This window comes from Cynara cardunculus, unplaced genomic scaffold, assembly GCF_001531365.2.
Source record: "Cynara cardunculus var. scolymus isolate 2C unplaced genomic scaffold, CcrdV1 Un_Scaffold_920, whole genome shotgun sequence".
In the NCBI taxonomy this organism is placed as follows: domain Eukaryota; kingdom Viridiplantae; phylum Streptophyta; class Magnoliopsida; order Asterales; family Asteraceae; genus Cynara; species Cynara cardunculus.
In genome coordinates, this window is record NW_020200648.1 from 41,449 (window position 1) to 64,672 (window position 23,224).

The 23,224-nt window shown below is 37.3% G+C and overlaps 1 protein-coding gene and 1 long non-coding RNA gene across 3 annotated transcripts in view; both read right to left on the reverse strand.

Moving 5' to 3' along the window:
- Positions 1–6,421: 6,421 nt before the first annotated feature.
- Positions 6,422–13,466, reverse strand: LOC112502101 (oligouridylate-binding protein 1B-like). Its single transcript, XM_025105926.1, has 12 exons — positions 13,245–13,466; positions 11,260–11,321; positions 10,873–10,975; positions 10,638–10,714; positions 10,503–10,564; positions 10,272–10,359; positions 10,101–10,176; positions 9,764–9,794; positions 9,457–9,576; positions 9,283–9,368; positions 7,009–7,185; positions 6,422–6,936 (listed from the first exon to the last, which is right to left on the reverse strand). The coding sequence occupies exons 1-12, from the start codon at positions 13,353–13,355 to the stop codon at positions 6,622–6,624; spliced, it is 1,308 nt and encodes a 435-aa protein (XP_024961694.1). The 5' UTR covers positions 13,356–13,466; the 3' UTR covers positions 6,422–6,621.
- Positions 13,467–18,477: 5,011 nt separating this feature from the next.
- Positions 18,478–23,224, reverse strand: part of LOC112502100 — a 20,166-nt gene continuing 15,419 nt past the window's right edge. The window contains exons 4-7 of one of the 2 annotated variants that reach the window (XR_003067623.1): positions 20,121–20,269; positions 19,663–19,783; positions 18,958–19,029; positions 18,478–18,718 (exon numbers count right to left, since the gene is read on the reverse strand). This is a non-coding gene — a long non-coding RNA (uncharacterized LOC112502100). Of the gene's footprint in view, positions 18,719–18,776; positions 19,030–19,662; positions 19,784–20,120; positions 20,270–23,224 lie in introns of those variants that run through there. The other variant, XR_003067624.1, reaches the window with a different exon arrangement.

The following is a 23,224-nucleotide window of genomic DNA, read 5'->3' on the forward strand; positions in this document are numbered from 1 at the left end:
AGAGGTTTCAAGCAAAACATCGACTAAGCAGTTCCTTAGCCCGAAGGTTTTGAGCAAAGCATCGACTAAGCAGTTCCTTAGTCCAAAGATTTCAACCAAAAATAAACATGCATAGTTTGCTCAATCTCATGCTTTTCCCCCATAAAATAAACAAAAGCAGTAAAAATGGGGCCGTAAGAACTCACTAGTTTGATGAATATCCAGAGGTTGCCCTTAGAAGCTTTCTAGGCTCGCCCGAACTTCCTGAACATACCAATATCCAGCGCTAAATTACTTAAAGGTTTATTGCCCAAGGTAAAGCAAAGTTGCTTTCAATGCAATGTCATCAAGGTTTTTATAAAATAAAAGCCGATATTTTAATAGTTACTTTTTAAAAGGAACCTTCCAAAAATCCACCTAATGACATCATCTTAAGTCATCCAAAACAATGATGACAACCGCCAATTTCTAAAATCAAGAATTTTTGAGTGGGTCTGAGACTCTTCTTAAATACTCTACAACCTTGAGTCACACGTCCCCAAAATCGATTGCATGCACCAAGAATGACAGCAATGATGGGGAGGGGTCTCTAGCTCATCATTTTCAAGAATTTAAACTCTAGCTTGAGTCATCATCTTCGAACAAACTCCAGAAATAAATTTCGATTCCAACGAGTTTTAAAGATAATAAATCTGATTAAAGATGCATGCAAGATCCTATCATACATAAAATATGATCAGACCTCACATGCAAGGATTCTCTCTTACTTTCTTAGAGATTAAAGAACATGGATCACAKATTATCACCCTTTCGAAGACATTTGCAGGTCTTTGATGAACAATCTCCCCTCTTTAATTCCCATAAATTTACTAAAGAATCGAGTAGGTGAAGAAGAATGAAAACTYTCRAATTTTTGTGAAGATAGAATAGCTCAAAACATACATTTTCTTAGAATCTTTAGCAATCTTTAAGAACAGCAGGAACCTTTAAGGCTTGCGAGGAGATGGAATCGGCTGGAGGGTGATTGAGATTAGAGAGAGGTGACAGAATTAGSCTGAGAGTTTGGAAATGAGAGTTTTCAAAGAAAGATGGGGTATTTATATGAAGGCTTTTTAGAGAAGAAATGGGCTGGCCTCTAAAGGCCCAAGCCCTATAAATTATCATTTTTCTAAATAATAAAAACTCCACTATAATTTATTCAAACAAAACAACTTGATAAAAGATTTTAAAAACTCCACCCTTTAATAAAGTAATTGGCCAATAAAATGTGACTTTGGAAATTTTAAGTTTTTAACTACAAAACTTAAAATATCAGCTTTATTTTATTTGGAGCATTTCAAGACTATTTGGCATTGCACAAGTTAACTTTGTCAGTTACCCGTCGAAACGTGATCTTCCGAACCAATCTTGGGTATTAAGCAAGATGATCTCTAATCATCATAGCTAAATCCTAGCAAGACTTAATTCTCAATAAAGATCCTAAAATAAGGTGTTAACCTGAAATTCTAAAATGACGGATTGTCACAGTCTCCCCACGCCAGAAAAATTTCATCCCGAAATTTATGCGTCAAATTCAGATCATGACTTGTTCGAGAATAAGTGGGGATACTGGCTTTTCATGAAATCTTCTCTTTCCCACATATATTCCGGTCCATGCCTGGAGTTCCAACGAACTTTCACAATTGGAATCTTGTTGTGCCTCAACTGCTTGACTTTACTATCAAGGATTTCGACCGGCTCCTCAACGAAGCGTAACCATTCATTAATTTGAATGTCTTTCAAGGGTAAGATCATTGTTTCGTCGGCCAAGCACTTCTTAAGGTTTGATACATGAAATGTATCATGGATGACACTCAGCTCTGGGGGTAAACTTAGTTTGTAAGCCACCGGTCCGATTCTTTTGARAATAACAAATGGACCAACATACCTTGGACTAAGCTTCCCTTTCTTACCGAAGCGTACAATCCCTTTCCACGGAGATACCTTCAATAAGACTTTGTCACCCACTTGAAATTCCAACAGTTTCCTTCGGTTATCGGTGTAGCTCTTTTGTTGGTCTCTTGCAGCTTTAAGTCTTTCTTGGATGATTGAGATTTTATCAACGGTCTCCTGGATAATGTCAGGTTTAATCAACTGTCTGTCACCAACTTCCACCCAGCTGAGTGGCGATCTACATTTACGCCCATACAAAGCTTCATATGGTGCGCACTGGATGCTGGTGTGATAGCTGTTATTGTAGGAGAATTCAACCAATGGCAGATGAGTATCCCAACTGCCCCCAAAGTCTATTACACAGGCCCGCAACATATCCTCCAGCGTTTAGATTGTCCTTTCTGTTTTCCCATCCGTCTGAGGATGATAGGAAGTGCTCAAATCCAATCTCGTGCCTAGTGCTTTTTGGACTGATTGCCATAATCTGGAAGTAAAGCGGCTATCTCTATCTGAAATGATAGAAACAGGTACTCCATGCCGCGACACAATCTCATTGATATACAACTGCGCCAACCTTTCCGTATTAAAGTCTTCTCGAATAGGTAAGAAATGGGCAGATTTCGTAAGTCGGTCCACTATGACCCATATTGAGTCGTATCCCTTCCTCGTTCTTGATTTGTGACGAAATCCATTGTTATCTGATCCCATTTCCATTGGGGAATCTCCGGTTGCTGAAGAAGACCAGATGGTTTCTGATGTTCAGCTTTTACTCTTGCACAGGTTAAACACTCACTCACGTACAAGGCAACGTCCTTCTTCATCCCTGGCCACCAGTAATAATCTCTTAGCTCCTTGTACATCTTATCGGTCTAGGCTCCTAAGCCTGACCCTCAAGCCCTCTCCTAATGTTGTCCGGACTCGGCTTGCCTGGAACCTCCCATAGCTGTTTGTCTTCTTGTCCTGTTTTTCTGGTCGCGTGAGCTCCTTTGCTCTCTTGTCTGTCTTGGTGCGGTCTAGGGTGTGCCTTTTTTAATCCCCTTTTCTTGCTCTTGTGGTTTCCACTGTTGTTTCCCGGTCTTGGCTCGGTTGGGCCCTTCCCTTGTGGTTGGTTTCTTTCCCCCTCTTTCTCTCTCTCCCTCTCTCTCTCCCCCTCTCTTTTTCTTTCTCTTCTCCCCCCTCTTCCTTTCTTTTCTTCTTTTCTTTTCTTTCCCCTCGGGGAGCCTTGGTTTTTTTCTTCTGGTGGTTGAGGTTTGCCTTCCACCCGAGCGAGTTATTGTTTGGCTTTTAGCGTTTTTTCTTGATCTGGAGGGTCTCCCCCCCTCTCTATCAAAAAAAAAACCCTAAACCCTAACCCCTAAACCCTAACCCCTAACCCCTAAACCTAACCCCAACCCTTAAACCCCAACCCCTAAACCCCAACCCTTAAACCCCAAACCCTAAACCCCAATTGTTGTTGTTGGAGTTCGATTACTACTTGGTGGGCTAATGCTACTTGTATTTGTTGGGCCACTGACTTTCTAGACTGGGCCATGAATTATTTTAAGGAGCAATTTTTTGATCCCCTCAATTTGGGCCACTGGGATAGAAGCATTGATTCAAAGATGGCAACCTGGGCTTTTATCTCTAGTTGGGCTGACTTCATGGTGGAAAAAGGTTTTGATCTTTTTATGATTAGAATTTTTATTTCTAATCTTGGTTACTTCAATAGGCCTTTATTAATTGTTTTTCCTAAACACTTCTTAGGTTGTTGCTATCTTACCCTTGTAAAAATGGGTATGCCCATTTCTCTTATGTAATTTCTTTTTGATTCAATAAAAAAATTTCGGGGGTTTCGTCCCCTTTTACCCAAAAAAGAACCCTAAACCCTAAACCCCAAACCATAAACCCTAAACCCTAACCCCTAAACCCTAAACCCTAAACCCTAAACTTCAAGAGATATTATTTGGGATAATTATTTAATTATTCCAAAACACCCAAACGTCATCCTCCACGCGCCTGACATTTTCAACAGTCTGTTCGCTATACAACCCTTCATATTACCCTTCCAACCACCCCATTTAGACACGTGTCCACCTGCATTAATGACAATGTGCAGGATTACGGCCACGATCACCATCACCACTAACTTTTCACCCAAACGTCCCACAACCATAATCATTATCCATTAAAATATTTTTTTTAAACCCAAAAACCACCCTTTCCACTTCCCCACCTATAAATACTCGTCTTCCCCACCACTTACCTCTTTACGCTCTCAAAACCTTCCAAGAACACAGACGACCTGCAAACAAAAACCTGCAACTTCTCCTACAATGGCTTCCTCAGCTTCACACGAATCCCAAAACAACGACATCCACGTGCAATCGACCGGCGCAGACAGCCGTGCACTGGTTTTCCTACCCATCAAACCCAACAATCATGCCATTGACCTATGAACAAACCTGTTTGAAGACAGGTTCGCTATTATGATAGAATTCTTTCATAATTGCATCCTCCAACCTGCACTAACCCTATCTGACAATGACGTACCATTAAAATACGTGCAACAATACTGGCAGACATGCGAGTTCTTCCCGGAGAACCGTGGCATCATGGGGGACATTGATGTCCCAAATGACATGGTTTGCTCGATGAAGATCTCCCACGCAAAAGTTTCAAAAGTGTTATGCATCCCAACTCGCCAAGAACTCAACATTGAACACTACGCCGAGCCACCCACCAGTTCTGACATCCCCCGGTTCATCAAGATGCTAGGTTACAACCGTGACCTACGTAATGCATCAAACTTCAAGAGGCAGTTCTTGCCTCCAATGTGGAACATGTTCTTCTCAATCCTGAACTGAGTCCTTACCTGCAAGATCGGGAGCATGGATCAAGGGAACATTAACATTATGACAATAATGTATGGACTCTTCTTCAACCTACCGCTGGATTACGCCCTTCTCATCTACAATGAGATCCATGCAGTGGTGATCAAGAAGTGCAAGCTCGTGGTCGCAGAAAAGCCACTCTCCTCTATTCTCTTCCTGCGGTTCCTTGCCTTATTTATAAGGGACACGATGAGGGACACAATCTACCGGACGAAGAACCTTTCATGCAACAATACTTAATGAACGGCCATCGCCCAACCATCTCCTTGGGCCGAAGGTATGGACTTATGTCCACCCATTCTAGTTAGTGGCCTAGATTCTCCCAAAGGTAATGTGGTGATGACTTAGCTATATTTAATGAAGGAAATGGAGTGTTGGACCACGAGTTTCGGGCCAATGTTTTCCAGGACGCCCCCAATGGTATACTTTCTCGCCCGTTGCATCCATGTCGGGTAACCACAAAACTTCATCTTCAATGTTAATAAAAAGTTATGCAATGTTAGAAAGAGCTCATACGAAGTTTGGTGGCAATTCAACATGATTTGAGCCGGTTTCAACGATCTGTACGTCGCAAGTTCGTTCGGTCAGCCGATGCATGGCCCCGGCAACGAGAATGGTTTTTTTGATTTCATTCTGATGCCAAACTCCTCACTGACATTGCAGATGGCCCATGAATATCCATGAATCGCGTAGAGAAACCTGATTCGACTGGATTGTCTTTGGAATTTGAACCATGTACTTTTGCAAAGGTTGTTTCTCTGAGCCTTCGAGGGAATGTCGTAGTCATGACTTTGTAACACACCTATATATAAGGGCTACCTCTTCTTTTCCGGGTAGACTATTGTATTCTTGAGTTTGAACCATGAGATTCGAAGTTTTTAGGACATGAGGGCTGGTAAGAGAGAATGAAATTCAATTTACATGTAAAGTGTCTTATAAAATAACTAATGGGACACTTTGTATTAAAAGTATCATAAAAAACTTGTTAAGACCTCCAAAAGCGTCCTATAAACTTCTAGCAACGTCTTTTAATAGAACCCTTTATGTTTTAGTCCTATAAAACCGCCTATCAAGATGCTTTAAAATTGATGGCGTTTTATAAACTTAATTTTGTTGTAGTGTATTTGAAAGTGAAGTTACCTAAAGATGTAATTACTTACCTCACATCTTTGAATTATTGAAAAAGCAAATAGTAAAATGCAACTCACTTATTCTTTAATGGTTTAACCAACTTAGATTTTAATACAACATACATCATCTTGGAAGTATGGATGAATTGGGTGTCATCATTGAAAATTGAATTAGATTGAAGCATTTTTTGGTTATATCTTGTATCTTTTTTCAACTGAATCACCAACTTTATTTGCATCATACCAAATATCCTTTGGCTTAGCGATATTTGAGTCATTGGCCGTTTAGAAGGTCAAGGATTCAAACCTCACCAAAGGCGAGGGGGATGTATGAGTTTATTTGTTCTATTTGCCGTATATAAATATTATATACTTAAAAAAAAAAAAACTTTATTTGCATCATCCTTCTTACCTTGAGATCATATGGAAATTTTTTGGTCACATATTTCTATCCTACTTGAAAAAGGAGAGCACACCAAAAGCAAAATGCATTCAAGAGATACCATCTTGAATAAATTTGGGATCAAACAAATAACCCAAGTCATTCATTACCAATACAAACAACTAATATTAAACATACATCATATGTCCATACTCATGGCAAGCATATAGAAGTAGGTAGGACACCATAGGGGTAAAAGGAAAAGAAAGAAGGTAGAACATCAGAAAGCCTCCTAGAAACTCAAAACAACACAGGTGAAACAAATCACTCACTGATAGTACATGAGTTGTTGGGCAGCTGCAACATTCTGGAAACCACCATCGTAAATGGCCTGGCTTACTCCCGCCGCAGCACCTATACCCATCCCCATCCCCATCCCCATCCCCATAGTTGCTTGTTTAAGAGGATGCTGTCCTTGAGGAGGAGGATGCTGCATCAGCCCATGTATCCCTCCCATCTTGCTTATTGCTAGTTGACGTTCATATGCCAACAAGTCACCAGCTGACAGCATTGGTGCAGGCACAGGTGGGGGAAGTGGGTTTGAGCTCGTTCCAGGAGGAGTCGGCTTGCTGCCCCAAGAGCACTAGATTATTTGCATGCAACAAGTCAGCTCCAAGCACAAATTATTTAACATACTTCAATACTTATTGCATACCTTAATTTGTTTGCCATAAAGAATAGATTGGGTGTTCCCCATTTGAATAGCCAAAGCAGCCTCCCCATGGTTATTGTATCTCACAAAACCGAAACCTTTATCAGGCTGCACTCGGACCTCCTCAATTATACCAGCACCAAGGGAATGGAAGTGGCGATGGAGCTCAAGCTGAGTAACCTGCAATTAAAATACAAAATTGTAATTGATATCCATCAGTTACCATCCACACATACATCTTTCCATCAAGTATAATACCAAAATTACATGCAAAACATCACTATTTCTTTTGTATTTTTCCTGCTTGGAGCAGCAGTGATAAAATACATGCCTAGAAAATACACAAGGATAACAATGATCAATGAAACCTCCTAAATAAGGTTGTTAAAGGCTCAAGGCGCACTTAGGCGCAAAAGGTCCCGAGGCCTAGGCACGGGGCGCAGGTGTGAGGCGCGGGCCTCAGGAATGTGGGGTGCATCTTATAAAAAAAGTATATACCCACACACACAGTTATACACAACTCAAATATGTAGCAAGCATTCCGGTGTAGCAATCAGCAGTACTTTGATAGAGGCAGAAGGGGGGAAGGGTTTAAAGCGTGAGCTGAGTGAGAAGTTTTAAGGTCTGGGTATTTATAGAGAGCTATGTTGTTATATCGGTCCGAATACAAAATATCGGTCAGGACCGATATTCGATATATCAGTTATATCGGTGATATATTGGTCCAAAATAGCGGTTAACATAATATTTCTTAGAATTATATATATAATATGCATTAATTAGAGTTTAGAAATATAGTTTCAAAATTAAAACATCACATCATCTAAAGTGTTCAAAAACGAGCTAATCGCAAGCAATAGGTTCGGCATCCAAGAAAAGAAGCCAAACCGTGACTACGTGAGAAGTCTGAAGTCGTGATTCGTGAAGTGAACTAGGTGTCTGTGAAGTGTGAAGTCGTAACTCGTAAAGATGAAAAGAAAGGAAGAAGACCGTTGGAAGAGAGAGGTTTGAAGTTATAAGAACTGGGTATCTAATATTAGGGTTTGACTTATGTCATCTATTTAGACACTCTTTTTTAAGATGTCTAGGAGATAAGAAGATGAGAAAACTTATTTAGATTTAGGGGGTTTGACTTGGTATTTAGTGACTCTTTATGAGGCACGCCTAGGCCTAGAAGGCGCCTCAGCCATGGGGCCTTAGCGAGCCAATACGCCTAGCCTCGACTTTTAAAAAAAGCCCAAGACCTTGAGCCTTATGAGCCTCAGAGCATAGGCGCACCTCAGGCACACTTTTAACAACTATACTCCTAAATCACAAATAAGTCAAGATACCATAATAGCCCATATCTATACTTACTATATTATAAAGCATTTAGGTAAAACTCTTAAATTTCAAGAATCCAACATCTATGAACCACCAAGTACAAATCACTGATGCATTAGAGTGTAAGAGTTAAATCTTTAGAGTATGGTTGTAATTGTGGGTGGTTTGAGAGATGAGTATGTGTGATTGTAAAAAATTTCACATAGTGGATATCCTCTCCAGAGGCTCGTGATCCAATAAAAAATAAAATAATTTTAGCATATTTAGCCATTAATTTTCATTACATTTTCCTCTTTAATGAGGAATTGCATTAATTTTCCATCCTCAATTTACAATAACATTTAAATCCTACCGCATCTCACAGGTACACAATTAGTATACCAACATACATGCATGGAGAAACAAGCCGACACTTGCTTGACACCATGATTATGGTTTAGAATCATCCCACAGCTCGCACACACAAAGGTACAAAAAGTTCTGCTTGTAGCTCAGAGCAACTTATCTTTATACTAAAATCGAGCTCAATTCCATCCAACAAAGCTATTAGCATAATTAGTCAGGCTAAACGTCTCAAGGGTATGTCCCAGTGCAAAAATAAGTCGCTCTATAAGATATGAGGGCTGCTATCTGAATGAAAACGTTGTGAAAGTTCATGGTTCTAGACCAAAATTAGATGGAAAAAGCACAGCAAATTTTCAATTTATAGATTCCATCAAAATTAAGTAGCCAGCTATAAATGCTTCATTTAGTTGACACGTCTCCAAGATTGATCACAAAAATGTAAGGAATGGATAAGAAAAACCTGCTAAAAATGTCGAGGGCTGATTAGAGCATTGAAAAGAATAATATTTCATTCTAACCATGACAAAACGAGTTAAGTCCTGTTTATGGCCTGTGCAACATAATCACCATATACCTATAGCTACATCGTCAAGAAAATATAATTCTTACTTCTGGTGCAAGGTTGCCAACATAAACAGTGGTATATTGTGGGTTGTTCTCAGGAGCATCACCATTAGCAGGCTCCTTACCATCCTCTGCAAAATAAATCATATTAGAACAAACAAATTATACTCAAAATGACATCTTCGTAGTTTTTATTATTACTTTACTAGTACTACATACCTGAAGACCCATTTGTTAGCTCCACCACACTTTTAGAATCTGAGGCCTGCTTTTCATCACTAGTACCAGCACCTTTGGTAGCCCAATTGCAGCGTATCTGCCTACTGCCAAGCCACTTCCCTGATAAAACAAGGACAAATGAAGAGGGATGTAAAATGTAGTATAGGCAAGTAAAATCAAAACTTGCAATCTAACGGCGCATCACAATACTTCAGATAAAAATAACTAAATTCAAAAACTCCAATTTTATAATTTGTGAACATTTGAAAAATTAACAAACACAAAACAGAAACTTTTAAACTCTTACCAGTTAAGTCATTTATAGCACTTTGAGCATCCTGAACAGAAATTAATAAGGTCAGATTTTAGTTGAAAACTTGCAACAATACTATGCAGAAAGAGAATAGTGAGATAAATTTTAAGCCTCCTGATCTTTTCCTGGTAAACAGGTAGAGAGAGAGTTGCACATAAGGGCTGGTAGGGTCGTAAAACTGACTTTCAGGTAAGCTTCCAGTGGTTCTACGGAATATACTTTGTACATGTCTCTCTGCCTGTGTTAAGAAAAGGAGTGACAGATATGTGCCACCATTTTCTACAAAAGTGAATTCCAACACTCAGGAAAGTTTCAGTTACTAAAAATAAACCTGTTGGTTCCGGAAGGAAACAAACCCAAAACCTCGTGAACGACCAGTTTTCTGATCCCACATAACCCTCGCATCCCTATAATAGAGCCACATACATGAAAAAGAGTATATGACTGTGTGTGAGATACCGGAAGATAGAAAGTGAGAGGAAGAGGAAAGAGATGCACTCACGAACAACTTGCATAAACGGAGAAGCATGCATACAACATAGCATCAGTAACCTCAGGGCTAAGATCACCAACAAATATGTTGTAGTGACCTGGAAACCAAGAGTAGGAATGTCATGATTTCGAAATATCATAATGATAGTAACACCTAGTGATAATTACTCAAGGCAGTGTATAAATGCCTAACCTTTACACAAATCATTCTAAAAGAAGATAAGCGGCAGATAACACCTACCTGAGGTGTCCTCCCTCTGTCCACTGGCATATGCCCAATTAACTTTAATAGGTTGTCCAAACCTGAAAATAACATCAATAAGAAGTGGTAAAGTAAGATAGTAGAGCAGCACATAACTCTATCAAAAACACTTACAAATGCCTCCCGTTTAGAGATAATATAGCAAGCGCAGCTGATCTACGATCGAAGTAGTGTATGAACCCATAAGATGACTGCAGAGAAGGAGGAAAACAACAGCCCATACACAGGGTAGGTAAGTGGAAGGGAAAATGCATCATAATTCAACATACATCCCCAGTACTAATTTTGAAGTGATTCATCTGCAAAATTGATGAAAACTTTTGAGGCTAGTTAACAAAGACATAGCTACCTTCTCTTTTCTGATGAGTTTGCAGCCTTCAACAGGACCAGTACTTGCAAAAACCTCTTGAAGAAGTGGTTCAGTCACTTGCATATGAATGTTCCCCACATACCTGCAATTTCTCAAAAATAAAGAAACTAGAAGTTTTAAAAAAAGAAAACAAAGAAAAGTACTTTTAGCTGTAGAATATTCCCCATATACACATAAAACAAATAAACATCCTAAATTTAACACTTTGTATACCACAACTATAAACTTGAGAATCTGTATTATAAAGGGATACCAATTTAAAACAACAAATGGTTGGTAAAAGGAGCAATCAAGGCTTTTGTCATGCTTAAACATGCAAATGAAAAAGAAAAAAGGAACTAGTAAAATCATCTGTAAACCACTCACACACTGCGGCATGTATTTGGATCAAACCCAGGAGGCAGATTTCCACTTGGGATTGGCTCAATCTGCAAAATGAAAACGTGAAAAAAGGAAAAAGACCAAAAAATAGCAAGCTAAGAGTAAAAAAGGATAACGAATCCCACTAACTAGAGTAAATCAGACCCAAAGAAGAATGGGTAAAAAGGGCAAAGTGTATCCACTGCTAAACTACACACCAGCCACCAAAAAAATCACTCACAAAACAAACAAATGCCCACACAATTCTCCTATATAAGCTAGAAAGGTAAATGTTCAAGAAAACTCATGCAAGAAAATCAGGAGAAGACTTCCTCAGCTTCACAGCAATGCCTAGGAAGACGGTAACTAGCTTGAGATAGAAGGTTTTGCTGTGATTTTTAGCAATGACATTGATTACCTATTTTCCACGACTATCCAAAGTACATATGCATCTCTGAACTCGTAATATGACACAATAACTATTTCAGTTCCTTACAAACATTTCATAGTAATTATGTATCTAAAAGAACAGGATTTTAAATATTTGTGCACCCATTTGGCTAACTGATAATACAAGTATCCACCAAGACAAAACTGCAATAAAACTGTTTCGTCGTCTAAACAGCTATTTTGAAACAATATCCAAAGGAGTGATGAAATGATCAAATTCAATGCAGAACTGACTATAGCAATGCCAATTAGAGAACTCCCAACAAGGTATTTCTTCAACAGCAGGAACCTACCGAAATGCTTAAGAGTCAACCATAAAATAAATACTTCGCCCCCTAAACTTCTAATGATCAAACAAGAAGTCTGAGAGGAAGAGAAAAGAATTGCATACTAGATTTTATTTTATTTTATTGTGACCAACAAACAGAACGCACGTATTAACCAATCTTATGCTATATATGTAAGAAAAAAATTGAACTCCAAAACCAGAACTGCCAACTTCCCAGTCCCATATCCAAACAAAAACTCTAGGGCTAGTAGCACCGGGTGCGCCTAATAGATATTAGCAATGGTAACACTAGTCCCCAACAATGAAAAGCAATATGATCATATAAGAAAGAAAACCCACCAATCAATAAAGCTAAAAATGACTGACAAACACTATGAAGCAAATGAGACTCTCATGAACAAGGCATTAACTCAATCTCCTACAAGACAAACAGTTCAACTATGACCTGATTAGTAAAAGATCAAAAAAAAAAATTAGGAGCTCTAGTGTCAAAATGGAAATGCCTCAAAATGCCATTGCACATCAACTAATCCCTAATCCAATGTGTCAAAATTCTAGACAGGCATGTTTAACTGAAAGAAAATTTTCCTGATCTAAGAAACCATCAGTTACAACTCAACAAAGGCACGGCACAATACGGGAAGAAAGGAAGGGGAAGACATCATTCAGTCAGAAATTAAAATGTACCAGCTTGGTTCCAAGCAAAGAGCTACCAATTGACACTTTGAATATCATATCAGATTTTTGAAGTTAGAAAATTTCTAGGATCCAACATTTCCTACCAATTTTTGATAACCACGTAAAATTTATAACAGAGACTTATAAATTTAATAATGTTAGTCTTAAATAAGTAACAAATCCAAAATCAATCCTGTATTTCATAAGTAATGGGTTAGATATCAAAAGACTTAAATGCAGCTCTGCTTTGATACGTCAAGAGTAAATTGAACTTGGGAAACCAACTAGTCCAAATCCTTTGCCTTTGACATAGTTGAATGGCAACAAGATCGACAAAATTCAATTACGACAAAATATAACATTTCTCAGATAAAAACGCAACAATTCTAATTCCCTGGAAATTATCACAACAAACAAAAAATCACAGGCAGGGCGATCATAGTTCGATGATCAATAAACAAAATCAAATCCCTAAGTTCGCAAATGAAAATATCAACATACAAAAATATGAACCCATGAGCATGTGAATTCGTAGAGATACATTATATAATCAAAATAAATGGTGCGTGCAAACCTGTGGAGGTGCTAAGAGGCCAGGATGATAGAGAGATTGTTGTTGAAGGAGAGCTTGTTGCATCAAAGCTTGCTGTTGTTGTTGCTTCAGCCTCTGATGTTGATGTTGCATTTTTTGAGCACGAAGATTATCCTTCGAGATCGGGTTAAATGTGTGTCGAATTTGGGGGTTAGGGTTTCAATATACTGAATAAGATCGATAGAACAAGCGGCCTCGGGAAAATAAAATGACAGGAAAGAGAGAGTATCAAAGCAAGCAAATAATTTAACAAAATGATAGTAATTGTCCCTTGATTCTTGTAAACTAGCAGATTTGTCCATCAACTTCCAGTTTTTCATCGATGTTCCTAAAATGCAAAATTTACAACATTTTGGTCGTTGAGCAAGTTGGTTTTACAAGTTTGATAGTTTTTTGTGATGAATTTGGATGTGCAGTTATCAAAATCGAAATTTCAATAAAAATATATTGTTACTTAAAGCGATCAACCAAACATACAAGTATCCAACATAACTGATGCATTATTAAAGTTATATTAAATAGTGTTGATAGAAGATGAATATTTGTCATGATAAAAAGTAAAACAGGATAAATACAATGATATAAATCTCGTCAACTTTGAAGAAGGGGAAAACATCATCTAACATTGATATTCTTGGAACATTAATTAATTGCAGCTTACTACTGGATATCGACATGTCTACTGTCTGACGGATTAATAATGAAAACATCATCGTAATGTCAAGTTGTCAACGGAAAAAATGTTAGGGAATTTTCTGATCTATAAACCGTCCCTAACTAACGATCTGCTCATGTTTGAGGATGATGAATCACTTCGTGTCGACCTGTTGCCAATAAACTTTCCGGCCTCATATGAGAATGGAAAACTAGAGCATTATATATATATATATATATATATATATATATATATATTATCGACCATTTTTGGTCGGTGTACCACCGCTCAATTTCTGACTATTTTTCCACCGATGGTTTTTCATCAACAATGTTCCCGTTGGAAATTTGTCGATAATTTTTCCATGATGATTAATCGATAGAATTTGTCAATCAACATTTCATAAACTCGGGAACCCCATCAAGATCATATAGAACATCATTCCCACCTGCCTTAGACTCCTTGGGTTGAATGTCACAATGGGTCTAAAATATTCCAACAAATTGTTGTACCATCCGCATTTGATATGATCAGGAGCTTCACTTTGAAGCTCAAGCCAATAGTTAATTGTCGTTTTTTGTTCCTCTCAAATCTCCAACTCACAATCAACCATAACATCACTTAAAGCCTCAAACTTATTACTAGTCTTCATTACTTTAGAACTAGTATTTGGTATTGTGCGTTGCATGGTGATAATACTTTCTTGTAGGAAATATTAGACTACGACTTTTTATCGGCAAACTTTGTTAATTTTCAAATAGAAAAGTTTTTCCTTTAATACAGTTGTCTCTATTTTTTCAATCTTCCATCCCTCCTAATATGCACACCACCATCTTATTTTTATTATCCTATGTGGGATAATCAATCCCAACACTATAATTCAAGATTTTAGAATAGTAAGTGGGCGTTTAGTTTGTAGAATGAAATTTTGTGGAGTTGAAATCCATCAAAGAAATTTGACTTTGAAGGAAGTGTAATGGAATTTGACCATGTGTTTAGTTGGTATAAAATGGAATGGAATCCCTCAAAAGATTTGGAATCTCCATTAATGGCATGACCATATTGGTGGTCGGAGGGCTGGTCGCCCCACTCCACCCACCCCCTGCCTCGCCACTTATCCCACTCATCCAACCTCGCTCAGCACCCTATCATGCGTCTTACTCCCGCACCACCCTACCCTAGCCTCGCCACGCCATAACCGTCACCCATCCCACCCCTGGTCCCCGCTAGCCATACACTACCCCACCTACATGGTAGGGGTAGTTGTGACGATGGCAATAGTCGCATAGCGGTTGGTAAGGTTAGGTGGTTGGGACTCGAGGTGGTATAGTAGTTGTGAAGACGACAATAGTGGCATGGTGGTCGATGAGGTGGGGTGGGTGATGGTATTTATGACGACAACAACAGTGGCATGGTGGTTGATAGGGGTGGGTGGCAGGGTGGTAGTTATGTTGACGATAGTATTGGTATAGTGGTTGGGTGGTAGGATGGTGTAGGTGGGTGGCAATTGTGGTAATGACAATTGTGGCATGGTGGCCAATTGTGGGTTGGGGTTAGGGTGGTGTGTGTGGTTGTGACAGCGACGTAGTGGTGTGGTGGTGGGGGGGCTTAGGGGTAGGGGAGTGACAGTAACAATAGTAGCATAGTCGTGGTGGGTGAAAGGGTGGTCGGTGTTGGTTAAATTGGATGCAAAATGATGAAATTCAATTCCTTTCATCATGCAAAGAAATGATGAATTCATTGATTTGTAGAATTCGATAGAATTTGAAGGGAACCAAACAAAAGAATTGGAATTTGGTCAAAAGAATTTGTCATTCCAATTCCATCAAATTCCTTCAAAATCCGTGAACCAAACGGCCCTTAAAAATTTATCATGTAAGAAATATTTGACATCCTTCTCCGTGTATAATCATCGTCATGTTTTAACATATCATCTTTTTATCAATGTGAGATAGTTAAAGTTAACCACACTTCGATATTTTAAAGTTTTCAATATGTATTATGTCATGTCATTTCTCTTGGTTGTTATTTGTATGTATATATGTATGTATATATATATATATACACTAGAAGGGTACTCGCACAATGCAACGAGATACATCTCAATTTTAATGTTTCATTTTATTTATTTTTTTGTCTCGGTCGATGTTATAAAAAATTGAAAAAAAAATTGATATTAGTACCAAAATGACTTTAAAATTTCTCTTTTTTGTGTATTTCTTTAATTCAATTTTTTTTGTTTAATAATATAATTTTTTAAAGATAATAATTAAGCATTTTGTTAAAACTCAATGATTATCTTTATTATATTTTAAATATTTTATATTTAAAATAAGATGTTTATCTTATATTTGATTATGTTTATTTGTAGTTAGTTACACGAATTCAAACATTAAGCTTTAATAAGTTGTACTTACGCAAAATTTTCTTGTAACCTTGATTTTTAAGTAATATGCATCAATAAACAGTATTTCAAGCACAAAAAATGGTTTTTAAAATTTTTTGTCAAATGTTTTATAATATAGTATTTATATATAGAGAGAGAGAAAAGCAAATGACGACCACAAATATTGTGATAAACATGATGACCAATCAAAATCCAACCATTTTATTTAATAAATAATTAATAATAAAAGGTAAAATGGTGATCTCAGTTCTAAATGACAACTAAGCATTAATTTTCACATATAAATATAAAACAATTACTTTTTTAACTAGATGAGTTCGTCTGTGATAATTTAGTTCTTTTAGGTATATCTTTGTTGCATCATCTGATTTCGGATTCAATTGATTTTAAATGAATTCTATGTTAGAAAGAATGCAAGCTCTGATGAACACAATGGATGTTGTTTTCTCATATGTAGCAGGGTCTCAAGTTTCACATGTTGCTTCACATCAATGTTTTATAGTGTGAAAGACCATTGTACCACTCGCCCCCACCTCACCTACCACCATGCTCCTATAACCGGTTACATAACCGGTCCCGGTCTTAACCGGTCTCGGTCCTAAAAAACGTTAAAAACCATAATCGGATCATAACCGGCGGTCTTCAACCGGTCCCTACCGGTCCCAGTCCCTCTCCAGTCCCGGTTCCGGTCCTCCGGTGGTTACGGGTCGGGCCCATTTGGCCATCTCTAATCACAACTACTATCCCACCAACCACCATGCCACTACTTTTATCATCAAAACTACCCTCTCACCTTGGTGGGGTCAGGTGTGGGTAGGGGACTGAGGGCAGGGGTGGGGTAGGGCGTTATAGGACAGAGGGGCAATGGTGAGTACGAGTTGGGGGTTGGGTGTAGGGGGATGGTGAGGTGGCAGACGGTGTGGGGGCAAGACGGGGGTGGGCTGGGGTGTTCTGGTGCGAAATCCCACAAACATATAATTTCGAAATCCTTTCGGGGTGCTTGGTACATTATAGCAAAAAGAGCGTTATAAGTCATTTTTTATGACACTTTATTAGAAGCGTCTTATAAAACCATTTTTAGGACGCTTTGTTTTATGTGTTCTTATTGATACAATATGATACAACACTTCATTTATGAGCCTTATTAACCTAGTATGGCGTCCTATTATTATAGAATCTAATAGGATACTTCTCGAAAAGCGTCATATATTGAAAAAAATCTAATAAACATTTTTCAAAAAATGTCCTAAAAATAGTTGATAGAACACTTAATTTGTAGGTCATGTTATTTAAAAAGGCGTCATATAAAACCAAGTTTAATATGACACTTTTCAAAAAACGTCCTATAAAACCAAGTCTAATAGGAAACTTTCCTAAAACGTCCTATAAAACCAAGTCGAACAGGACGATTTGCAAAAAGCGTCTGATAAAACCAAGATATTGAGCATAAAAGAACATCATAAATAAATATTCATTAATCATATGTTAAATATATAATAGGCCCATTAATTTAGTTTCTGAAAAACAAGTTTTAAGTCCACTCTCAGTCTATTTAGTTAGAGGGCGTTTACCAAACGCTTACCCGGGTAAGCGCTACCAAGTAACATTGCCTCATCGGATGAATATGGTAAGGACCAAGAGTCTTACCCGGTAAGTGACGGCGACGACTCTTACCACGGTAAGCGCTTACAACATAAAAATTGTTTTCTTTACAGGAACTGTAACATTGGAATCTACTCTCCGTTATAAATTATCCACATCAACACCCAAACCAAATGTTAACCAGTATAATTTCCTCAAAACAGAAATCCAAAAGCCATATCAGTTTGGTAAAGAGCCACTGTTGTGCATAAAAACTCCACTTCTGGTCCACACACTTGTATACCAGCAGCCAGAAATCCAAAAATTGTATTTTCCCTTTTAACTTTGCAGTCTTCAACTGCCAGATTCTTTTTAAGTAAACTATACCACTCCATCCATCCTTATAACTCCCAAACAGTGGACTAATATAGTGTCTTGATTGAAACCATGAAAGCAAATCATTAGAAAGGAAAATCCACCTTGTAATATTCACATAGCAAAAACATCTGAATGCAATCCCCATATAGAAAGACTTATGCAAGTTAAAGCACACTCAAACAAGATGTTGCTCAACATAAATAAACCATGGAAATAAGACAAAACCATTAATCGTATACACAGGAATTCATGTTTTTCATATTGTTTTTTTATCAATAAATCAAAGACATGTGATTTGAAATATAAAAATCTACTATTTAGCTTGTGAGTTTTGGGGAGGCTAAAACTGATCAAGGAAGGATTCTCACAATAATTTATTTTTCCTTTCAATTTTGAAATATAAAAAGCCGCTACTTTGTTTCCCACTTTCCCGGCCTGCAAAATCCATCCCAAAAACAACAATTGTGCTTGTCACTTACGACTTGTGTATTAACATCGCCAAAACGCAGCGCATTTCTTAAAATTTCCAAAGTGTACAACAAGGAATGGGAATTAAAGATACATTGACACAACACTCAAAGAGATTTCAATAATCACAATTCACAGATCTAATATATACCAATCTAGTTCAGGACGTTTTCAAATGATAGAAAAGATAGATTGAAAGTACCAACCTTCATAATTGCACCATAAACGATAGCTAACATCATCTATAGACATTGTGGCGTTGGTCCATCCATTTGATCCTGAGTGCACCAAATGACATAAATTAGTAACATACGTTACCATTAAAGACCTAAATGCTAATGTCTATAGATAATCACACAAGCACAGTCTAAATGACAAAACATGGAAAAGAAAAAGAGAACAAAGTACTACATGGTTCAACAAATTGATTTTGTCCACAACTATTTCTAGATTTCTATTGTATATGCTTCTTCACCAAAAGAGCTTCCATTCCAATTTCTATGTTGATCCATAGCAGTTCTTCAAGGAATTTACAGGAAATTTGAGTTGGGGTGTTTGAGAAAGGGCAGAGTTTGAATCATCATAGTGTAGGGAACATGAACAATTGAGTGAGAAGCAGTACCAACGTTAATCACTTCTTGGACACATAAACCCGCTCTTAAAACAACTGTACCTTATGCAAATGAAATTTGAATCATATAAGTGACTGCAAACAACAAACAAAAAGCAAGTGTGGTTTCACCCAACATGCAAATTCTAATCAAGAGTGGTTTCACCCATTTATAAAGCCCATTTTATGGGTTTTGTTTCCATGATGTGTGGATATAAATGGATACACCAAGCATGTGTGGAAAAAAAAAACACAGGGAGAGGGAGAGAGGGAGACACCCGGGGTTATTACAAATTCTTACCACAATAGCCTGACCAAATCCTAGCTCAAGATGACCTCCATTCTCATGCAGAGCAAAATGCATATAGAAGAAACCTTAATTTGCATTGGTTTTTGCCCATTTCATGAACTCTTGTAGTCACCTGAATCAATTAAACCTTTTCATCAAAATTTCCCATAATATTTCCAAAATTACCATTAGAAATGGTGCTTTCAATTTTGTGAAAACTGGTAAGTTACATCGTATATCAAAACCTCTTTAACCGGTAAGTTTTGTTGTTGCAAATATGAAGAGATGAGTAGAAATTTTAGATAAAGATAATACGATCTTTAGATAGAGATTATCATTTTTACCAACTCTACATATAGACAAACTAAAAAGAAAACTACTATAGACATAACTCAAACAACAAGTAAAACGAATAAAAAGAAAAGATGTTAAGTTGATCGATGATTCAAGAAGAGATGAGTTGATGATACCTGGAAAGCGATGGCTCAATGATAGCGGCAACAGCAGGTCCAACCTCTTTTGGCTTAGACTTAACAACAGCAGCAACAGTGGGTTCAACCTTTTGGCTTGACGACAGCAGCAACAGTGGGTTCTGCTACATAGGTGCATTTACTTGGGACTGTATAGGTGCATTTACATAAAACAGAAAAGTTAGTATCTATACTACATATATGTAAACAGGTTAATATTAGACTGTTTCTTTGTGTTGCCTAAAGTAATAAAGAAATGAAATGATCTCATGGTTTTTGGAGTAGTGTTGGCACAGGGATTTGTACTGGTTTTTCAGTTCTTTGTGATTACCTGGGACTATATAGGTGCATTTACATAAAACAGAAAAGTTAGTATTTANTGGGACTATATAGGTGCATTTACATAAAACAGAAAAGTTAGTATTTACATATAGGGGTAGTATAGTATTTACATTGATTAAATCTACAATATATACATTGATTAAATCTACTATGTTTTATATCTTGTATGCATGCATTGCAGCAGGGGTATGTGTGTATGTATGTATGCATTGCAACAGCAGGCACACAGATGGTTACTTGTGTTATGTGTTATGTGTGAATAAGTCCCTTAAGGGTTTTGTAAATTGTTACTTGAAGATGGTGTATATAGTCATATGATTAGTTTAAGTCTTTGAGTTTTGCCTGTCTGAAGTTCCCTGATCTCACTTGATCACACGTACAACGCAAATATGAAGAGTGGCCTCAAAGGAAATATACTAAACCCCTTCCCCTGGAACTGTAAATAATTTTTGATATCAAACAGTTTACTTGCAGCAGGCACAGTTCATATAGAATATAACTGAATTATAACACAATTTACTTAATACAACTGAATTTTACAGCAGGCACGGTTCATTTAAAATAGAAGGAACTTACTCATATAGATATCAAACAGTTTACTGAATACAACTAAATTATAAAACCAAGTTTGTTCATATAGACATATAAATGGACCAAACAGAAAGTCTCATCTGCTTGCATCCTTTTTCTTAACAATCATGGTTTATAATATTTGATTAAGCCCTTCATTGTACACATTTAAATCAATTAGTTGCAACAATAATTAACAACACCAGGTGAGCTGGAACCCATGTCCTTTCACTTCATTTCACATGTTTGTTGACCATTGAAAATGTTGAAAATGCATATTTGACTTGGATGGAATTAGCTATCTGGTTTGTAAGTCCATAACCAGACAGCAGTCCCAAACAGTTCCTCTCAAGGCAGAAATAAGCAAACAGTAATAAATGATACACATGGTTGACACAAGCAGAAATAAGCAAACAGTCCAAGAATGGAACCAGAGCCTGACACAAGCATTCCCACAGCAGTAAATGATACAAGCATCTTGATAATATGCAACAAGCATTCAGTTTCTGTTTCTTAAACCTGCAGGGCTAATATAATACCTNGCATTCCCACAGCAGTAAATGATACAAGCATCTTGATAATATGCAACAAGCATTCAGTTTCTGTTTCTTAAACCTGCAGGGCTAATATAATACCTATGCATACACACACACAGCAGGGCTATTCAATCTTGGACTTAGCTATTTGACTTAGATGGACTTAGCTATCTGGTTTGTAAGTCCATAACCAGACAGCAGTCCCAAACAGTTCCTCTCAAGTTAGCACGAATTGGAAGTTATGTTACATTTAGATTTAATCAATCTCAATCCTTTTCATCAATCAGAATGCATGAATGTTTAATATATTTATGAGTCACATCTTAATTAGTATTTCATGTTATAGTCAAGATTTCACCAAATCAAAATAACAACATTATTACATTAACAGAACAGTCTGCACTACATTATCAGCTGTTTACACCATCACGGGTCTGTCTCAGTTCAGCAGTTTAATTATTTTTTGTGTGTGTGTAAGATGAAATGGAGTCGCTGCAGTTTCAGTTCAGCAGTTTCACAGTCCCTTGAATGTAAATCCTCATACATATGTATCTATATCTATATATATATATATACACACACACTGTGCACACACACCTATTGCTAACTCACTAACAATCTGCTGACAGGGATAATATGCTGTGTGTGAACAGGGCTAATATGCTGTTTTAAGTGGATACAAACGGTTTACTTGCAGCAGGCACAGTTCAAACATCAAAACCTTATATGGAGTTTGTTATGTTAATCTAAAAATATCTCCATACACACACCAGAAGCAATTAAATTGATGGAGCTATGCAGCCACTTCAAACATCAAAACCTTAAATGTACAAATACATATGCACACACACACACATACACATGTAACAGGGCTAATGTGTTTTGTTTCTGTTTCTGTTTCTGTGTGTGTGCATAATAGCATACATGTGACTGTTTCTATATCTATATCTATCTATATCTATATCTATGCTGTGCGTGAACAGGGGTAATATGTTTGGTGCATTAGCTTCTGTGTGTGTGTATAAGATGAAATGGAAACAACATATTTTGTATATGTTTCTAAGTTATAAATGTATATGTTTCCTTGTTAATAACTTTAAGTTAAGGCAACTGTGTATTTTACATTCTTCCTATTTAAGCTAAAGGTTTGTAATGAAATTCTCAAGCTTTTTCATTATCATAGTTTTTATATTATAGTGGTGGTCTTAGACAGCAGATTCATGTTTTCATTATCATAGTTTTTATATTATTGTGCATCAAAAGCCATATATAAGATGTATGCTGTTATGCACACACACACATGCACATGTTTGCTGTTTGCAAATGAAAAGGTTATTCTGAAAAAGACCTCTGGTTGAAACAATTCCTGTTTGCTTTCACTGGCCTTTGACTGGTCTCTTTGTTGATGAGCAGTAATATTACAATGTAAATGTGTAGTCTCTGTGTCACACAGCTAGCTCAAACTTTATGTGATATGTATTGGCAGCTGTTATATGTTCATGGACAGAATATGGAACAGTATGATATATGTGCACAGAGAGAGATTAGTAGACCATGAAGAAACAGGCAACCATTATGCACAAGAACCATGCTCCAAAGATCAACCATCACAGTTACTTGCTGTCTAAACAGGCAAACATTATGCACAATGTGAAC

What these genes read in the sequence shown, in the direction of transcription:
- LOC112502101 (XM_025105926.1), bottom strand. Translation starts at nt 13,355, where the DNA reads ATGCAACATCAACATCAGAGGCTGAAGCAACAACAACAGCAAGCTTTG. An exon ending in GCTAACAAATGGGTCTTCAG is followed by an intron (nt 9,369 to 9,456) that starts GTATGTAGTACT and finishes TTTATTTTGCAG; the next exon opens with AGGATGGTAAGGAGCCTGCT. An exon ending in TTTATGGCAAACAAATTAAG is followed by an intron (nt 6,937 to 7,008) that starts GTATGCAATAAG and finishes CAAATAATCTAG; the next exon opens with TGCTCTTGGGGCAGCAAGCC.